This window comes from Lissotriton helveticus, chromosome 4_1, assembly GCF_964261635.1.
Source record: "Lissotriton helveticus chromosome 4_1, aLisHel1.1, whole genome shotgun sequence".
Classification (NCBI taxonomy): Eukaryota; Metazoa; Chordata; class Amphibia; order Caudata; family Salamandridae; genus Lissotriton; species Lissotriton helveticus.
The window spans coordinates 591,790,632-591,811,587 of record NC_136063.1 but is presented as its reverse complement, the minus strand read 5'-3'; the positions used below and the strand labels follow the sequence as shown (position 1 = coordinate 591,811,587).

General features: G+C 45.0%; 1 protein-coding gene across 3 annotated transcripts in view; it reads right to left on the bottom strand.

Moving 5' to 3' along the window:
• The window catches only part of PDE7A (phosphodiesterase 7A), a 1,945,501-nt gene that overhangs the window by 1,358,555 nt on the left and 565,990 nt on the right, over nucleotides 1–20,956 (bottom strand). For all 3 annotated transcript variants that reach the window (XM_078687235.1, XM_078687233.1, XM_078687234.1), the window contains one exon: nucleotides 2,331–2,482. In XM_078687235.1, coding sequence (XP_078543361.1) covers nucleotides 2,331–2,482 — 152 coding nt within the window. The remainder of the gene's footprint in view (nucleotides 1–2,330; nucleotides 2,483–20,956) is intronic.

Sequence of the window (20,956 nt, the reverse complement as noted above, 5' to 3'; positions counted from 1 at the left end):
AGTGCCCCACCTGCAGCCCTAACAAATGGATGTGTAACCTCAGAACATGACAACCCTGACTCCATAACAAATCTAGAACCCTTTTGCTCAGTCACTTATGCATACCCAAAGAGATACACAAGTACACAATAAAGCGTTTCAATATTTATTGAAGCATTCTGATTCTTGAGTAAAAGGAATAATCGGAATAACATTACGAGAATGGTGAAAAAGATTAACAATTCAACCATTTTGCTCATTTCAGAAAACTATATGCTAGCATACAAGTACTGCAATATAGTGTACTCCTACCTAGCGCTTCCTACCCTATTGTGCCTAAGGTGAATGTATCTGCCAAATCCTGGTCAGGTGGTCTCTTTACCCATTACCTGTGGGTAAGTGTCAGCAAGGTATCCGTCTGGGTGTAGAGTTGGACAGCATCCCTTGCATGAGGTGACAGGAATCAGCGGGGCTGGAATTCCAGCATGGACCAACCTGCTAGTGTCAGCGAAATGCTCCTCTGAAAAAACAAAGGCTTTATGTCATATGTAATAACATCCTTCATATGGCCATGCCAAAGCCCCAGTCAGGAAGCTATTGTTGATTCTATGGTGATAGTTCTGTCGCAGAGTGGCCAAAAACAAATAACATCTTGTGTGCTGAACTTAGCCCTTGTACAGAATGTTCAAGATCTTCTGACAGAGTGCCTACGAAGTGGTTTTGTAAGTAAAACTGAGATCGGGGAAGGTTATCATGTGTATGCACACAAATGAATGTGTGTCAAATATCCACGTGTTTAGGCAGAGAAGGCAACTAAAGAACAGGAGCATGTAAAAATGAAGTTCCACTGTGGGCCCGCTTCATTTGATTACTATCAACTGAATTCAATGAGCTGGCCTATGCTAAATACCTTAAACTACTGCACTTGATTTTACAGTTTTGTGTAATGTAATGTATGGGTTGAAATGTTCTCTGCTATTTAGTGTAAGTGACCGTTTGTGCATGCGCCTGCATACACTATCTCCTGTTCCAGAACCAGTTTAGGGTTGTTCTCTTTCTAAGGTCTTTCTTAGGCTGCCTCCCAGACACAGCCTTTGTGGAAATCAATGCTATTTACAGTAGGGAGCACTGCTGCTGATTCCAGGCAGGAGCACCCACAACATCTTTGCACTGCATCCTTCCTGAAGCAGCAATTAAGGACAGAAAAGGCAGAGATCGAGAAACAGTTGGCCTATCCAAGGAACTTCCTCACCTTGAACAGAATCTAAACCCCCATCCACACCCCAATATTTTTCCAAATGGCAGCGCAAAAAAAAATGTCTCAGCTCCTTGCTAACAAATTTCAAGGAATTTCTACAGGTAGTGCTGTCTCCATCCTCTCACTCAGGTTTCAGGATCTCCACTTTCTATCCACAGGAATGAAGGAAATACACGTCCATTGTCTATAGAGGCTCACCTTTTTCCCCATTTTGTGCCATGCTAAATATCAGATATCCAAATGGATCCACTTTCCTTTTGTAATTAATAGAATCTGCTTTCATTGTTTACATTATTTACCCCGTACTTTCCCTCACTTTGATATGATCACAAGGTTACTGTTTCCTTGGTGTGCTGCATAAATCGCTTGATATTTCCCAATATATGCAGCCAGACATTTACTCCCAACATCATTGCTTATAAGCTGTCCTGGGTAAAGTGGTGGTGTTGTGGCAGTCGAGCAGTGGACAGAGTGTTTATCTGAATATGGTGCCTATTACAAATACTAAAGCACTGTATCACATGCAAATCATTTTTCTTTTCACAGTGTTGCACCCTATCTCAAAAACTCTTCTATAATCCTAAAACCCTCCAAGAAAACTGACCTTGACTTATCATTTTCGGTTGTGGTATCTTTCAAATGCCAGTCTCATATTTTCCATCCGAACACGCCTTCTGTCTCTGAGCAGTCTACTCTGCCACTTAGATCTCTTCTTAATCGCCATTATGCATTTCACAATATTTCCACATCTCGTTTCAATGATGACAACAAACTCATTAGTAAATAATACCACTGCACGCCTCTCGCTCGTTAATTAATCCAACTAACCATCTACATGAATTCCCTACCTCCTGAAGATCACACAACTCCTATTAATTTACCACAAACAAACTGAAGAGTATGCATGCAATGGCTTTAGTGAGAGCAAATGATGAATCCAAAATAACACTGAATTAACCAACTAACTTTGAGTTCACAGAGCAGCGTGCTAACCAGCGTAAAGTGCCTTGTCTTGAGTAGTAAGTGCTAGATGAATGCAATTAAAATCAATGTAAATCTGTTTTTTAAAGGATAAAAAAAGAATTTCACCGACCTGTGCTTGCCCTTCGTAGTCCTCATCCAAAATGTACAATGGATTCTGAGAACACCCACCACGGAAGAAACGAGAAGTTCGCATGTACCGCTGGAAACTTAGCAACCTGCGGACGTTCCTTTCAGAATAGGCTCCTTCAACGGTTGACTTTGCTGAATATTAAAAAGGTAGAAACAAACTCTTCAGAACTTTGAATTTAACTGAATGGCACATTTGTAACTTACAAATGTTCGTTCAAACAGTAATATCTTGAAATCCTCATAACATCATATAATCTTACATTACGTTTGAGAACGGTATCCTCGCTTCCTGTTGCAAAGAAAGGGAATAATGTAAGGGTTTTATTTTAACCATTATGTGTTTATGCTCAAACCCTGGATACATTGAAAACTAAAATTCTTTTCTGAGCTGATTGGGCTAAGAATTCTACACTGGTCCCATGACAACTAGATCCACTAGTACACTAATTGTATTATCCTACTGACTAAACCCATTTCATGCCACTTGATTTAAGAGAAAACTCATTTTTACAAGGAACGATAAAGTTGCCTGAAACGCAACTTAATTATTCTTAGCCCGAAAGCTTTTTCACCATTTGAGGTACTGTAAACAGCTTCTATAGCAGTGTGTATACATGCCTATGCATGTGGGGTCTTTCTGGTGACCAATAATGCAAAAATAAGTCAATCGTGTGTGTACTGAGGGATCTGCGGAATGACTTTGATAAGGATGCAGTCTATAGACTTAATGTAACTAACTATGAATGTAACATCACCCTTTTATTATAATTTGGCTCTCCATTTTCACCACAGAAGTTGCAAGACATGTTATATTGTTCAAGGAAGACTAAGGTAATGTGGCGTTTTCAAAATGATGGTGGGGGTGGCCACATAGCTCTTACCGCTAAGGCATAAATATCCATTGATAACTTTATTTCGGTCAACGACCATAAAAGCACAGATAAAATATGTACATACAATAAAATACATAAATAATTAAGAACCAATAGTTAAAACATTATTAAACAATCAGTTATCAACAAGGTGGTCTTCATTGGAGTTAATCACAATTAATCAAGGTGGACCTTCTCCGCCACATACCGTACAAAAAACGGGAGACCGAAAACACAATGAGGGGGGATGTATCATATTTTAAAATTCTAACGGCTTGAGCACAATGTTTTAGTCCCAGATTTCTGCATAGTGGTACCAGCCAAGCTCTCCGAATTGTGCTATAAGCGGGGCAGAAAAACAACACATGGGCAGTGTCTTCTTTGCTATTATTGCAGACAGGGCAAATTCCCTCCTCTTGACCTGCCCATTTGCAGGTCAGTGACCCAAGTGGCAGGCAGCCGTGCCTTAATTGTGTGTATAGTTTTCTTGCTAGGGGGGGTTCAATTTGATCCAGAAATTCCTCCCTTCTGGGAGCAAGTTTTACCTGCAAAAATTCTGAGGACATCCTGCCCATACTTGGGAGGCGATGCAGCAGACTTCGGTTATAGTGCCTCAGAGAGGCCAGCAGCTCAGTTCTCCGCACCACTAGGCAACTCTCCGCCGGGGACTCCCATATTTGGGGCATTCCTATTCGATAGGCAATAGATTTAATGTGGAGGAGCCAGGGTATTTTCTTGCTCTTCAAATCACTCTCTAACAGAGGTACGAGTATCCTGATAGCCACTCAAGTTCCCTGGCTACGTGATAGTCTGTCAGATCGAGGTCTTTGTAATAACTGGTAGTACTCAAACCAGAGTATGGTTATACGAGGCTTGAAGGGAGGTATAGTTGGAAGGTAGCTGAACCTGGGTCAACAGTGCATGTGGGGTCAGGGAACATTTGCTGGTCCTCTACAATCTGCACCAAATACTGTGGAAGGTGCAGTGGGGAACCAACTCTCCGGTGGAAGAGCAGGAGCTTCACTAAATCCTAGGCAGAAGTCACAGGAGTCTCCCTGGCCTTCAACTGGGTGCTCAAACCATTCATGAAAAAGTCTGAGGGTAGTTGTTGAGGCCAACAAGAAGGTAAATTAATAAAAATAATCAACAGGGGGCTCATTGCTTGAAGAATGAGATGCAGACATCTGCTACAGAGTCCAAAATTCCTGAGGGAAGGACAGCAATGGAAGAACAGACTGAGGATGTGTTCTTAAGTGAAACCACCAGTCCTTTCGAGAGCTAGGGGCTCTGCCAAGTATGAAGGTACAAAATCATGCTGGTCTAGGAAGCGGATCAGCAGAGTAGGTTACTTGGCCAACTAATTCTTGCCACAGTGCACCTCTGTTTTGAGGCAACCTCCATTCAGGATTGGTATGGTTGTGCTGAGGGAAGTTTGCTCAACATAGGACGGTGCTTGCTGGTGCCTTTGCATTTTTTGTGCTTCTTGTGTTTTGAAATGAAATCTGTATCTGAACAAGGAGAGGCCTGCTTTTTGTGCTTCATGTGCAGAGGCTCCTCACTATCGAAAGTGGGGCACCCCCAAAAGGCGAGTACAGCACTAGAGTTGGCTTCTTCAGAGGCTCGGAGTAGAAATTAGAAGAGGGACCTACCTTTTAAGACTGAGGATTAAACAGATGTTCCAAAAGGGTATGGAATGGTAGCGTACTGACATTACATACAGCACATCTTCAATTGAAATTACCCTAACATTTGCACTCTCATACAGTTTTACTATTAAAAGTATACAGCACACAAACGTCTGGAAATGTAATCACCCAATGTAGTGATTTGATCGCCAGCACAGTTCACTTACAGACATGCAAATCGTGTTGTGTGCTAGACAATAGAACATCGTACAGCTTTCCTCAAGCAGACACCCACGATTGTCACATAAATCCTCTCACTTACAAGTCAGAGAAATAAAGACCATGCTCCCTCGAAGACAAAGCCTGACATTTGACCTATCCTTGAAGGCACAGCAAATGTGACAAGAAAAGAACCCGATTTAAAGACTTGTTTACAGAAAGCAAGTTTGTGGGAAAATACACTAAACAGTTTGAGCAATGAGACGGATGAACTCTAGCTGAACAGCCAAAAGCAAATAAATCCAGCAAATGTGTGTTGCACACCACAAAGCCAATTGAAAGCAATGGGCGGTAGGTCAAGTCTCTGAATGTCCCCAAGATGTCTTTAGCAAATTAAACAGCTGGGCTGTCCAGTTGACTGCGACCTAAAAAGTGTTACATTTCCGAAAAGTTTCAGGGTACAACTGGATGATGAGTATTAAGACCAAGCGTTCTCAGGAATGTGATTATATATCACTTAATTAGTCAAATGCATTTGTAAAAAGGGTGAGTGCGAAATTGGAAAGAAAATGGGCAAAGAAGACCGAAAAACAAAAAAAAGATCTGGGGTAGATGAAGCAAACAAACTACCACAGGTTCCATAGATGAATGAGAAGCTTTGGATTATCCGTTGAGAGGAATACAAGGAGGAGCATGTGTTCATGTACCTTGAAGCAAAGGAGATCTTGTAGCATTTACAAATAATTTTCCAAAATTGAGAGACAGGCCTGTACAGTGGTATACACAAGTTGACAGATTTGTTAAAATTTCAAAAGTGCGGTCGATTGATTTGAATGCATTCTTTGACTCTGTAGTGTCGAATAATTTATGGGCTGAATGTAAAGTTGCTGCACAATGGCTCTGTGCAAGGCCAACAAGAGATGCCTGCTGTAATGCACCATCTCCTGAAGATCTGAAGAAATATGAAGTAGTGATCACATTTCTGAAAGGTAAGGCTCTGCCAAAAGATACTGATTGAGTTAAGATTAAAAGAACCTCACAAGAGACAAAAAAGTCCGCACATTATTGCTATGAGCAGTTGAATCAGGTGTTTCAACAGCACAGTGAAAGTGAGAGTCCAAAATCTAGTTATATTGGATTTTTTGTGTCTCAGTTCATTACGGAGTATAGACAAATCCTTTTCTCCGCAGGCAATTAAAACACGGTTGTTACCATGACTGTGTTGTAACAATGCATACCATTACTCCGTAAGTCGGAACGACGACTTGCGGAGGGGTCAGAAGGTGTTGGATTTAAAATCCAACACCTTCCCTACTGTTGCACATACTGGAGTTGGAATAGTAAATTATACTATTCAAACATCCAGCGCCCCCCCCCCCCCCCAGAGTAAGTAGTTATGAATTGCATAGTAATGGTATGCGTCGTTACAATACCGTTGTTGTAATGACCGCGTTCCAATTGCCTGCAGGGAGAAAGAATGCGTAGTAAGGTGGCATATTCAGACCAGTGATCAGTACGCACATCCAACAGAGTGTGATTTGCTGGCAAACAATCGTTGGATGAAATCCTGAGATATGCAAAGTATTTAAGTGACGAGCATGAGATGAAGCAGAAAAGGTTTAAGGAGAAATTCATGTTAGCTTAGACAAAGCTTGCTCAGGAAGATTTTCAGAATCATTCATTTGCAGGAAATGCTGGCGGAATGCAAGGAGTTGGTTTACAGGCTGGAGTACAAGGTACTCAAGAGGGATATGATGTTTCACAAAGTCGAGGTAAAGGTGTTCCAGTTGATTCAAATTCTGGTGTAGATATTGCAAAGCTGATGAAAATGACCCCTTGTCCCCTTTGTAATAAGATCGGGCATTGTAAAAGAAATGCAGACTCAATCCAGACACAATCAATGGAAATGGTTAAATGCACAGAGGAGATTTGATGTAGAATCTACCAGTTCAGCGAATGCAAATGCCAATGCAGAAACAGTTTTTAATGATGCAGGTTCCACAAGCCCAGATGGTCCCACAAAATATGAGTAAAACCCAGACTGACATAAATCAGATGCCCAAAGCAATTCTAAATCCATTTCAGAATCAATAAACAGTTCACAATGTTAGACAAAGACAGTTTTGGGTTTGACAATTTATAACGACGGTCCGGGAGGAAGGAAAAAGATTGTGTGATTGGTGCAGTCTTAGAGGTAGACCAGGTTGGACAATTCGTAGAAGAAGTTAATGGGCACCAAGTGTCCTTTCTGAATTACACCGCTGCTACGCTATCCACTGTTAGAACAGCAGAAGTCCGAGACCTACCCCTTTCTGGAAAGGAGATGCAAGTTGGTGGAGTTTCAGATAAACAGATAACCAGTCCAAAATTCAGAAAAGGTCCTTGTAAAAATAGGCTTGTTGATTCTAGACCTGTAAACCAGTTGGGGAGAGATTTATTGTGCAAGTTAAATTGAACTATTTAGCATACACTGGCTGGTGTTGATTCAAACACGCGATGAGGACGTGGAATTCAAAATGGGACACCAAGAAACAGTTCTAGGATTGAATCAAGTGAGGACAGTGGAAGAACTAATCGGATTGAATAAAAGGGAAGCACCTCTAAGATTCACAGGGAAACCCAATGCTGTGTGTTCGCAAAAACACCACCATATCCAGCCACCATACTTTCAGATTCCATGTATTGCAGAGTGGTTCAAGGTAGTGGACTTGTGTTAGCCTTTTTCTGTTCCATCACATGAGGACAGCAAGTACCTGTTCTCCTTTGTATTCAGAGTTCCACAGGGGGTATAACGGGAGCCCATTCATTTTCAACCAGATCTTGAAAAAACATCTGGAGTCCCTGCAGATGCCTTACAGATCAGTTCTCGTACAACTAATGACCTACTTGTATTTTCAGAAACTCGAGAAGCTTGCAGACAGGATATGATTGCCCTTTTATTTTACCTGGCTGAGAATGGACAAAGTATCCCCAGGTATATTGTCAAAAAGAAGTCTAATCCTGGGGACAGATCATTGAGAAAAGAGAGAGAAAGTGTCACCAGTGAGAGCAGAGGTCCTTTTGCAAATGAGCTCACAAAGAACACAGAGGTCAGAATGTTTCTGGGAAGGGTTGGCGACAGTGGATACCGAACTTTTTCCTAGTGGCTAAGCCTTTACTGTGGCTGACACAAAGATGTGCCTGATCCACTTCCATGGGACATCAAGTGATTAAAAGCTTTCCTAGAGCTAAGATATAGTCTCTGGCGTACCCCAGCACTAGAAATGCCCGATTACAGTACAATGTTTACATTGGTTTGCAGTAAGTGGGAGTGCTGCGCTCCGAATTCTCACTCAATTCGCAAAGCTGTGGCCTATTTTTCAACCAACCTTGACCCTGTAGCCACAGTACTGCCCAGCTGTCTTAAATTAGTAATGGTTGTTGGAGTCAGTCTGGAGAGGTATGAGAGTAAAGTGATGGAAAATCCTTTACATGTCATGGTCACTCACTCTGTAGAAACTTGCTTAAAGGAACAAAAACCAAGTATATGACCAACATTAACCTCACCAGGTATGAACAGAAGATACTTGCCAACGAAAATGTCACAGTAAAGAGATTCCACATTCTAAGCCCTTCAACCTTAATGCCTGTAAAGGAGGATTTTGATGAAGATGTGGAGTACGATTGTCTAAGTTTCACAGACTTATGTGCCAAGCCAGGGCCAGACAAAAAAGATGAACCCTTAACTGAGCTTGATTATGTAATGGTTTGTCGATGGCTCATGCTTGAGCAATAAAGAAGGTACCCTAAGAACAGCTTAAGCTGTTTGCACAATTCAAGAAATTGTAGAAGCTTCATGGCTCCGAACTGTAACCTCAGCACAAGTTGCAGAACTAATAACCCTTGCAAAAGCATGCAGTCTAACGTCCAAATTTAGAGTGACTATTTTTAGACAGTCAGTATGGCTTTGATGTGGTTCATAATTTTAGACAGTTGTGGTCACAAAGAGGTTTAATGACCTCTTTGGCACTCCTACTTGTAATGGGGAACATGCAAGAAACCTGCTTGAGGCATTGCAGTTGCCAGCAGAGGTTGCAGTGGTTAAAAGTTCAGCTCACAGGTGTTGCAATAGATATGTCACAGTTGGAAACACATTTGCTAATTAAGTTGCACGATATTGTGCATTTGTGAGCTGCACATTTAATGGGGCTTACACAAATGAATCTAAAGTCACTACTTTTTCGATGTTGTCAGTAGCTGATACAAGAGAAAAACTCAAAGAATTGCAGGAAAATGTTTAAGAAGCAGAGCAGCAGGGTTCGATCAAATCAGGATGTGAGAAAAATGCGTAGGACATTTGGATGTCAGTATATAGAAGACCAGTATTTTCAGATAGATTAGTGTTTCCCATGACATTTCCATAGTTCCAAACACTTATGGAGAGATGCCATGGTGAGGTTGTACAGACAAAATTGGTTCAATCCCAGATTTAGAATGCTTGTGGCGGAATTGTGCATCGATGTATGACATGTAAAGAGATGAAAATTGGGAAAATAACATCAGTAACAGTCATGTGGGGAAATCGGGTGGTCTTTTCAAAAGGATTATAGAGTTATCAGTTTGTAACAGGTTGAGATATGTCCTAGTTACAGTGTGCATTTACTCTTGTTTACTGAAAGCCTACACAACACAGAGAAATGATAATCTCACTGTTGGTAAACTGCTGGGTGATCTAATACCTAGTTACAGCCTACCGGTTTCTTTGGAGTCAGATGGTGGGACTCAGTTCAATAACAAGATTCCAAGAATGATTTGTACAGCATTACAGATCGAGCAAAGATTACATTGCAGCGATCAACCAGAGGCTTCTGGAATAGTCCAACAGCTCAACGGAACTATAAAGTCCTGATCGGACAAAGTTTGTGCATCCACGCCAATTAAATGGCCTGAGGCTTTACGTTTTCTGTTAAGTCACCACCAAAGTCTTCCTCACAGGAAGACAGGGTTATCGCCACATAAAATCCTCATGGGGCATGCAATGTGATTCGATTTCCATATCTAGCAAACACAGCTACAGAGCCCAACCTAATTAAAGAGACTGGGAAGATTCCAAAAGTTCATTTTAAGGCACTTTTCATATATATTGTTGTAGGGGGATCTGTTTGCCCCCTGATGTTATCAGTCACAAACCAATTTCTTCTCTCCACCTCAGATAGTTGTTCTAAAGGCACAGATCTAATCTTAATGTGTTCCATTCTCTGGTTTTAGACTGTGTACTACATCTTTCTTTCCTCAATCTTGGTATTGGCATAATCGAGTCACAGGCTTCTGTGCTGAATTTACAGTAAGAGTTAATAGGCAAACTCTGGGTCATTTTACAATTCTTGTACTATATTACAATATACAAGTAACTAGATTGCAGGGGCCACCACTTATTACAAAAATATATACCCACTAATAAAACTCCTTAAGAAAGGTCCTTAATTTGTATAGCCTATTGTAAGGTTTTGTGTATTTAGCATGTATGGAAAAGTATTGCTGGTATATGCCTACTTAGAAAAATATGATGTGATGCATATAAATATGTCAGCAGAGAGCTAAACAATCTTTCAAAAGCAGCTACAATATAGTTTTAGATAGCAAACCTTTACTAGGGTGCAGCCATGTGTCATGGGAGCAGTCATGATATAGTCTATGTACTTTCACACCCCACAGGAATTGCTGTAAATTAAAAACATTACGCTTGTACATCTCACTATACTAATAATAGATTGAGAGGCCGAGATTTAGAATCTGCGGCCTTTAAAAAACAGACATCTAAGAAGGGGATGGATTTGTCAACTAAATTTGAGTTGGTATATGCTTAAATATAGCCACTCAATGAGCAAGGCTCACCACCACAAATGCCAGGTAGAGTCATATGCTGGTCCCAGCACAGATAATGCAGATTTGATCCAATCCAAAATACTGCCCCTTTATGCCCCAGTGCTGCTATCACAGGCATATACATAATCATATGTGGAGGGTGGGTCCTTAAATGATAAACACGGCCATTGCATCCCAGATACTGACATTACATATCAAGCTCTTCTATCTTATGCACAGGTTATGCTTCCCTAGGCCTTGCTACTTTTAACAAAAGGGCTGCCACCTTTGTGGTAGTGAAGTTGCAAGGGAGGAGAGGGTAAGGACGGGCTGGGTTGCCCAACTTTCAGATAATAGGAAGACACCAGAAAGACAGGAGCCTACAAAGTTCAAGTATTCCAGCGAGTGGGAATGGTCTCCCAAGTGGTGCTCGATGTGGAGAGCATGGTGCCAGGCCGGCATGCCCTGCTGCTTAGCGATCTCCTTCTGCACCAAACATTTTCTATCACACCCTTAGCTCAGCTCCACTAAATGAGACAGGCCCACCAGTCAGTCTGTAGTCTGCTCATGTTGAATGTTAGATTTATATGATATTCTGTGCCTCTTCGTTATGTAGCTGTAACAAATAACTTGAGTTGCTGGCACTTAAAACACGCACTATCACCGAGGACTACTATATAGAGGCCGGTGTTTGCAGTCATGAAAACAGTAGAAAAGAGCACACAAACCCACATTCATCAAGACAAACAAACTAGTAGTATATAAAGCATGCACAAAGAGTAAATGCTAACAAGGAGTGGGACGTGTGTGTATGCAAGTCTCCACTGTCAGCGCAAAATGTGCAAGAAACCCATTCCAAAGTGTATGCATTTGAATATAGTTGCAAAGCTCTACCGCCAGTGCAATACGGATGAGAAACAAAGTTCTTTGTTCACATTAAAAGTAACAGAGTAGCACACAAAGCCAGGACTGTGAAAAGGTGAATAACTAAATATACCCAACTCTACAGTCGAGTTCAAAAGTTTGATCACAAAGGCTAGGCTATGCAGTCAGTGCAGCACGGTACATTAAAACAGATGCTGGAGTGTCACAGTAAATGCAATAAGAGAGTACTCAGAATACAGTTGGCACAATGGGAAAGGCAATGCATGCAAGTCTCTACAGTCAATTCAAATAGGAGAGAAAAGCATCAAGGTCCAGCTTAGCAATAATTAAACTTGGGAGAGGAGCAGAGGACATGTAACATACTCAAGGCAAATGAGGAAGTTGTCCAGGGGACAAGTGCTACGATCACTCCCACAGAGAAGGCCACCAGATGAGTCAGGCAGTCTGAAACAACTAGAACTGGTAAATACTACTGACCAAAGGCTCAGCAGCGACTGCATCAAGGCAGAGGGCAAAAGCCAGTCAATGCAGTGAGTAAAAAAAGACACAAATACTGGTAACTAGACTTCCTAGTGAGTGCAAACATTTTGGGTACCACATGATAGGCTCTGCAGTCACTGCAAAAAGGTAGAAAATGGCAGGTGCACTTGCAACTAATAAAATAAAACTAGAACGTGGCACTTACCCCGAGATTAAGTGTCAGAGAAAGGCTAAATGAGCACAGAGACCGGACTCTATTGGTAGTACAAGGGTGCGTGAGTGAGCACAAAGACCATACTCTGCAACCATTGCTACCCAAAATATAAGCTTGGTACTAGTCAATGCAAAAAGAAAGAAAAGCACACAGCCAGATCTTAGTAAGTGCATAAAGGCCAGACACCATTTCAAACGCAATGGGAAAGGGAAAGCAAGTGAAAAACTATAAATAAGTAGAGGCGGCGGCTGGGGAGCCTTAAAGGATAAGTCACATGGGGCCCAATCTCTTATTCAACAAAGAGAATGGGCCTGTCAATGCTAAAAGACAGGGGTTCACTGAAGAGAAGCTAGCAAGTTAAGGCAGCCGAATATATGAACACGGACACCAGGCATTGTAGTCAGTAACAGTAGTGTAGTGTAGAGGTCAGCCTTCGAAAGCTGTGAAACATACGAAGTGAAAACACTGGTCAAACATGGCAACTGCAATAAGTGAAGTGTAGAGGACAGATGCTGCAGTCACAACCATAGATAAGGGGTGGATGGGGGACATGTGCTGCAATCACAGCAAAGAAACCAAGCAGCACATACATAAAGTACCGTGCCAATGCCAGAGGAAGAGGAGCAGAGTAGTTGGGGTGTATACAAGGAGAACATAACTGTGTACTAGGCAGAAGTTGGAGAGTCACAGAGAGCAGCACAGGGCAGAAATATGCAGGCTAGAAACAAACCTGAGCCGGGCCTGTTTCTTAAAAGGACAGGGGAGCTAGGAAAGTGTAAAACACTTGGCAAGAGGAGCCTGAAATAGGTTCTAACCTGCAAATAACTCTACCCCCTCTATCTGTTACGGCAGTGAAACTCAAAGAACGGTCCGGGAGCTGTATGCCGCCCCATAGGCAACAGACACACAACTGATGGATGGAATGCAGAACAAATCAAAACAATCACCCCCAGTAGAGATCTGAGTTAAATCCAACATTCTTTTGCTCACCATGCCACCCCAGTTTCGACCTGGCCATATGCAAATCAGTCTTGACCCTGTGCCTCAAGGGAACCGTCCAGACCAAACTGCCAAGCCAGGTCCTCCCTGGGCCGGACACAATCATCCTAGGACCGGTTTCGGGGTTTCACCCCTCATCAGCCAGGACAGCTTGAATCTAGTGGCACTGGGCTGCTGTTTACTCGTCTCAACACTAACATTAAAGCAATGTGAAAAACAGCGAGCATTTATTTAAGGGTTAATTGTAGTTGAAGAAAGGAAGTCATTAGGGTGTAATGCATCCATTTTTAGGAGCAACTTCATTTTTAGGTCTCGTATGAGCCAGCGCATGCACTGCTCTGGCAAGACATTTAGTAGCTGCTTCAAAAAGCGCTACCTTGCCGGCCACCAGCTTGCTAGAATGCACACAAGCGGGTGCGACGTGCACAGCACTTTTTACGGGCGCGTGTGCGCACAACTCGTGTCACCACTCGTATTTTTTTATTTCCGCGCCGCGCGTCTGCACTGTGGGGGGTGCCCTCACATTCCTCCACCTACCGCCGCCTGACTCTCTCCCGCACTAGCCGGAAGTAACTCAACACCCACCTCCTCCCCGTCTCTAGTCCTGCAATGCCGCTCTGTCACTCTTCACTGCCCCTATACTTTCCTGGCCTCTCGATCGGAGCTCTTTGTCAGTTCAGCTGAACTGCCCTGCTGAGAGCTGTGGTCGCTCTCTTCATGTCTGTCAGCTCAGTGCATGACCTCCCTTTCTCTGTGTGACTCCTATCTCCAGACGCCCTGCCTCGCTCTGTCTGATTAATTGCCACTCCCCCTTCAGCAAGTGCCCCCTAGTTGCTTCTCTGGACCTTTGCCGCTCACTGCTGGCCCCCTCTTGACCCTCTGTCTCTTTCCTCACTCTGTCGCCTCCGTCTCTGCTCTGCAAACTCTTCCGTCTCTGCCACCCCACTTCTGATTGATTGTCACCCCTCTTTCTTAAGGTTGGCCTGGACGAGAAGCCCCAGTACCTCCCCGCTCAGTAACAGGAGGCACTCCTTCTCCCATAAATAGATTAGATTTGCAGGCTTCTGACACATTCATTTACCAGCCGCCAATTATAGCCATGGGAACTTGACAGCAGAGCTGGCCCAGGTGCCCCCTGGTTGGGTCAGTCAGACGGCGCTGGCTTCCAGCACACAGCGGGCCTCCTCCCTTTCCCTGGGACAGCAGACTGGGGGCATGCGGCTGGACCACTACCTGCTCTTAATATGGCAATTTGGTCACCACACACCTCGTGCGGTCTGAAAAGTAATTCCTGTGCTAGGCCAACAGCTGCAATATCAATCACCTCCCCCCCTCTCTGAGTTCAGCACTAGCAAAGCCCTTGATCAGTTAATAAACAGTGGCTCTAGTGGGTGGAGATTTGAGCTTGTGATGTCTACTTGTTTTAACTTTCAGCGCGTGCTCTATTTGATCCACCCCGGCGTCTCTTCCACCGTGCTTTCACATACTCCCAATCCCAGGGCACATGAGACGCTGCGTTTCATGCAATATTTTTTTCAATTATTATTGACATTGAGCACTTTTTAGAAGTGCCTTTAAGTCCAGGCTTGTGTGCAGCTGCTCTGCTTTGACTCCGCTTTCACTCCCCCTGTTCCCCTCTCCCATGCTGGAAGCGTACAGGCCCTCGGAAGCAATCAGCACTCCCCTTCTTCTTCTCTCTGTTCTGGACTCACTGACATCGCCAACTGGATGCTGACTAACAAGCTAAAGCTAAACGGCGATAAAACAGAGCTTCTCCTATTTGGGCCGGATTCTGCTCTCTGGGGCCCGCAACATTGGCCTCAGCAAATGGGACCTCTACCGGTCCCAGCAACTTCAGCACGCAATCTGGGGGTCCTCTTTGATAATCAGTTATCCATGAGACAACATGTGGTCAAGGTCTCGGCCACCTGCACCACCATCATCAGGTGGCTGAGGAAGATCACATGGATGCTGCCTCCAGACACCCAGAAGTCAGTGGTCCAGGCCCTAGTGACATCGCGGCTGGACTACGGCAACGTACTCCTTCTGGGTGCCTGTAAGGAGGTCACCCGGAAGCTCCAAGTAGTTCAGAACATGGCTGCCCGTCTACTTTGTAACCTACCGAGAACAACCTCTGTCTCTTCTTCTCGGCGTAGCCTTCACTGGCTGCGCATAGAATCTAGGACCAAATTTAAAGCACTTTGCTTCATGCACCGTATCAAAGCTGGAAAAGCCCCCCAATATCTTTCCACTTTAGTCCAGCAATACTGTCCCTCTCGCACCCTTAGATCTTCCACTCACTGCAGATTCTCTGTTCCCCGCTTCAAGCGGGCCAGAGTCGGTGGACGCTCATTCTCCCACCTGGCACCTGCGCTCTGGAATTCGCTTCCCATCCCTCTGCGATCTGAAACATCCTATATCAAATTCCGCAAAGGTGTGAAAACCTGGTTGTTTTCTCTGTAACCGATTCCTTAAACTTCCGTTGTCCTCTTTCACTTCTGTTCTCTTAGCGCCGGGAAACCTACGGGTAGCTGAGCGCTCTACAAAATCAGATATAATAACAATCCTCCGGGTGGCAGATGAACATGTTTTAGATAGTGGGGGTGAGGGGGCTCAGAGTGTGTTTGAACTGCTGCCCCCTCTTGAGCCCTGCTAGGATTCGCCAAGTTGTCTCTCCAGTGTGCGAGTCCGAGACACAGAACCCGGGAAAGCACGGACCAGTTTCCACCCCTCAGATCATACTTGCTGTAGTTATATTTCCATTTAAGCTCCCTTGTTTAATTTAGTGATGTACTGTACCCAAACGGAAGCCTACTTCTTATAAAAAGGCCCCTCTGCATGCTCGTAGCCTTCAGTCTGCTCTTTCTGACGTTTCGCTTCCACTTTATCCGCCATACCAGATCCTTTTCTATGTCAGCACTGTGTTCAAGCACACTGTCAGTGGCTGGATCGGACGTCACCTCCCCAGACGCTGCAACTTGCAGTGTTGGTGTGAACAATGGGGGAGGGTCACGAAGTTGATGCCACATGAGGGCTAAAGCTTGGGCAGCAGAACACCAATATGGACCCGACACACAACGGTAAGATGACCAGATAAAGTCAGTACAGCCAAACTGCTTACTTGTCTCTAAAGAACAAGTTACTTACCTTCAGTAGCGCTTTTTCTGGTAGATACAATATCTGCCTGTGGATTCCTCACCTTGTGAATATCCCCCTGAGTCAACAACATTCGGAACTTCTTTTTGTAGCTTCGCGCCGACGTGGACTCGGACGTCATAAAGGCACGGCATCGCTCGCGACTCCGCTGACGTCACCGACGCCTATAATAGGCACACGCCGGCGTGATGACATCAGTTCCGCCCTTTTTTCCGTGCCTTCGAGGCACACGGACGGACCAATGACAGTAGACATACACAGTATACGCAGTACAAATATCAAGGTAACACACAGTGTGAAGCAAATGCAATAAAACATTTGAAATAAACAACTCCTTGACAATAAAATAAATATATAATAGAAACTCTGGCATAGAAGAGTGGACAACGGGGAGGCGGGTGGGTCAGTGAGGAATCCACAGGCAGATATTGTATCTACCAGAAAAAGCGCTACCGAAGGTAAGTAACTTGTTTTTCTGATAGATACATCTGCCGTGTGGATTCTCCAACTTGTGAATAGAGTCCCACAGCAGTCCCCACTCCCGGAGGAGGGTGACCACTCTGCTATACCAGGAAATCTTGGAGAACAGAGCGCGTGAAGTGGCCGTCCCTCCTCACCTCGGAATCCAAGCAGTAATGCTTCGCGAAAGTGTGGAGGGAAGACCAAGTTGCCGCCCTACAAATATCCTCTACAGGAACCCTCTAGCCAATGCTGAGGTTGAAGACTTAGCTCTTGTAGAATGAGCCCTTATACCCTCTGGAGGTTCCTTACCGGCCAAAAAGTAGCAGTTCTTTCTACAGAGGACGATCTATCTTGATAAAGTTCTTTTATGGACCACTCTTCCTCTCTTGCAGCCAGCAAAGCCGATGAAGAGCTGGTCATCCAACCAACAGTCTTTAGATCTGTCCAGATAAAAAGACACCGCCCTCTTAGGGGTCCAGACGGTGTAATCTCTCCTCCTCCTTGGAAGGGTGTGGGGGAGGATAAAAGGTAGGGAGGGTAACAGATTGACCAAGGTGGAAAGTAGTCACCACCTTAGGCAGAAAAGCAGCCCTGGTCCTAAGAACCATTCGATCAGCATGAATGGACAAAAAAGGGGACTTGGAACTAAGAGCTTGAAGTTCACTTACCCTCCTTGCCGAGGTTATTGCAACGAGGAAAACTGTCTTAAGAGTCAAAAGCCTCATAGGACATTTGTGAAGAGGCTCAAAGGAAGCACCCATCAGAAAGGTCAAAACAAGATTTAAGTCCCACTGAGGGACAATAAAAGGAGTAGGAGGGAACTTATTCGTGAGGCCTTTAAAAACCTTAAAACCACAGGAGATTAAAAAAGATGGCTGGTCAGGCAAGCAGAGAAATGCCGACAGCGCTGAAAGATAGCCCTTCACTGTGGCAACAGCAAGCCCCTGTTGCGCCAGAGAAAGGGCAAACTGGAGAACATCAGACAAATGGGCTCTCAAAGGGTCTATAGATTTCTCCCCACACCAAGCGACATATTTTGACCACCTATAGGAATAGACAGACTTAGTGGAGTCACGCCTGGCTGACAAGATGACGTCCACCACGTCAGGCGGGAGAGAAAAAATACTCAGGTTGCCCCATTCAATCTCCAGGCATGAAGGTGTAAGGTCTGGAGGTGGGGGTGTAGAACCTGCCCCTCCATCTGGGAGAGGAGATCTGCCCTGTGAGGGAGACGGAGCAGCGGGTGAGAGGAGAGGTGGAGAAGGTCTGAGTACCACACCCTTTTTGGCCAATCCGGGGCGACCAATATGACTTGGGCCCGGTCTTGACGAATTTTCCTCAGAACCCGAGGAATCAATAGTATGGAAGGAAACGCGTAAAGGAGTTGCGAGCTCCAACTCAACTGAAACGCATCCCCCAAGGCTCCATGCATCGGATACTAGAGACTGCAGAATAACAGGCAGTGAGCATTCTCTTGAGTGGCAAAAAGGTCCACCTGAGGAGTCCCCCACGTCCGAAAGACATGACGAACTACCTCCGGATGAAGCCTCCACTCGTGTTCGGCAGAGAACTGCCGACGGAGACTGTCCGCACGAACGTTCTGAACTCCGGCCAGATGATTTGCCATCAGACAAATCTGATGGTCCTGAACCCAGGACCAGAGACGCAGAGCCTCTCTGCAGAGACACTGTGACCCTACTCCTCCCTGCTTTTTGATGTACACATCGCGGTCGTGTTGTCCGTCAGGACTTGCACTGATACAAAGCGAAGGGAAGGGAGGAAGGCCTTGAGTGCCAAACGTATCGCCCGCAATTCCAGAAGGATGATGTGAAGCAACCTTTCCTCTGGAGACCAAAGACCTTTGACCTCCATGTCCCCCAGATGAGCACCCCACCCTAGAGTGGATGCATCCGTTATTACCGTGGCCACCGATGGAGGAAGTTGAAAAGGCTTTCCTTGCGACAGATTGCCTTCCACGCTCCACCAAGACAGATCCGCCGTAGTTTCTCTGGAGATCCTCACTGACTCCCTGAGATCTCCGTTGTGCTGATACCACTGCCTGCGGAGGTACCACTGGAGTGCCAGCGTGCATGGTTGACCAATAGAATGCAAGAAGCCATCAGACCGAGCAGGTGAAGGACCTTCAGGACTGGAACGACCTCTCCATTGTAGAACAAAGGAATCATTTCCTGTATGTCGCGAATCCTTTGAGGAGGAGGGAATGTACGACACACAGTAGTGTCCAGTACCGCACCTATGAACAGGTTGCGCTGGGAGGGCACCAGGTGAGACTTGGGTACATTTATCGAAAAACCCAACCTGTGCAACAACTGAGTTGTCTCTTGCAGATGAAGGAGCACCTTCTCCGGCGACTCCGCTTTGATCAGCCAGTCGTCCAGATACGGGAATACAGGTATCCCCGACCTCCTGAGATGTGCTGCCACCACTGCCATCACCTTGGTGAAGACTCGAGGCGCAGTAGTAAGACCAAACGGAAGGACCGCAAACTGGTAGTGTTGCGACCCAACCATAAAACGGAGATACTTTCTGTGCGACTTCAAGATGGGAATATGAAAATACGCATCCTGCAAGTCGATCGACACCATCCAGTCTTCTTCTAGCAGCGCTTGAAGAACTTGTGCAAGAGTGAGCATCTTGAACTTTTCCTGTTTCAGGTAAAGGTTCAAGATCCTGAGATCCAGAATTGGCCGAAGCCTGCCATCCTTCTTGGGGATCAGGAAATACCGGGAGTAGCACCCCTGACCCCTTTCCTGCTCCGGAACCACCTCTATCGCACCTTTTCGAAACAGTGCCAGGACTTCTTCCTGCAGGAGAAGCAGGTGGTCCTCCGAACAATAACCCTGGCAAGGAGGGTAATTTGGGGGAAACTCCCGAAAGGGAAGAGCATACCCATTCCCTACAAGATTGAGAACCCAAAGATCCGATGTTATCAATTCCCAATCTCGTAGGAAATGGGTAAGCCGGCCCCCCACTGGGCCCACATGATCCGAAATGGCGGATCTAGGGCTGCTTTGCTGCGTTGCCAGGGGGCTGGGACGGGGAAGAGGAGGAGATTTGACGGCCTCGAGAATGGCCTCTTTGCTTGCCCCTATAAGATCTATACAGCGTGTTGTGCTGCTGCTGCGTAGATTTGAAGGATCAAAAGGAAAATCTGCTAAAACCTCTAGTACGCCTTCCAAAAGTGCCCCTGGTCTGAAGTCCCAAAGACTTAGCAGTCGCCCTGCTGTCTTTAAAACTTTCTAAAGCAGCATCTGCCTTCTTTCCAAACAAACCAGATCCGTCGAATGGTAGATCCATCAATGCAGACTGGACATCTGTTGAAAATTCTGACTATTTCAGCCATGCAGCTCTCCTCGTAGCGACCGAAGAGCCCATGACCCTCGCCACAGAATCTGCAGTGTGTCTAAACCACTCTGTATCACCCTGCCTTGCTGCAGCCTGAGTGTCTGAGATAACCTCCTGGAAGTCCTTTCTATCATCTTCCGGTATCTTTGGCACTAACTGTTTTACAGTGTCCATTAGTGCGTGAATGTAACGCCCCATCAGGCAGGTCGCGTTTGTGGACTTTAATGCCATGCTGGCAGAGGAGAAAACCTTTTTAGCAGCCTGATCCTGCTTTCTCGACTCCTGGACTCAGCTGGAACATGAGGAAAAACTCCTGTTGATCGTTTGGAACAGGCATCCTGTACCACCAAACTCTCAGGTAGAGGGTGAGTGGATAAAAATTCTGGATCATCTGGAGCAGTCCTGTACCTTCTGGCAACAGCTCTAGACACAGCTGGAGTTGACAAGGGTTTCTTCCAAACCTCTAAAATAGGATCTCTAAGGG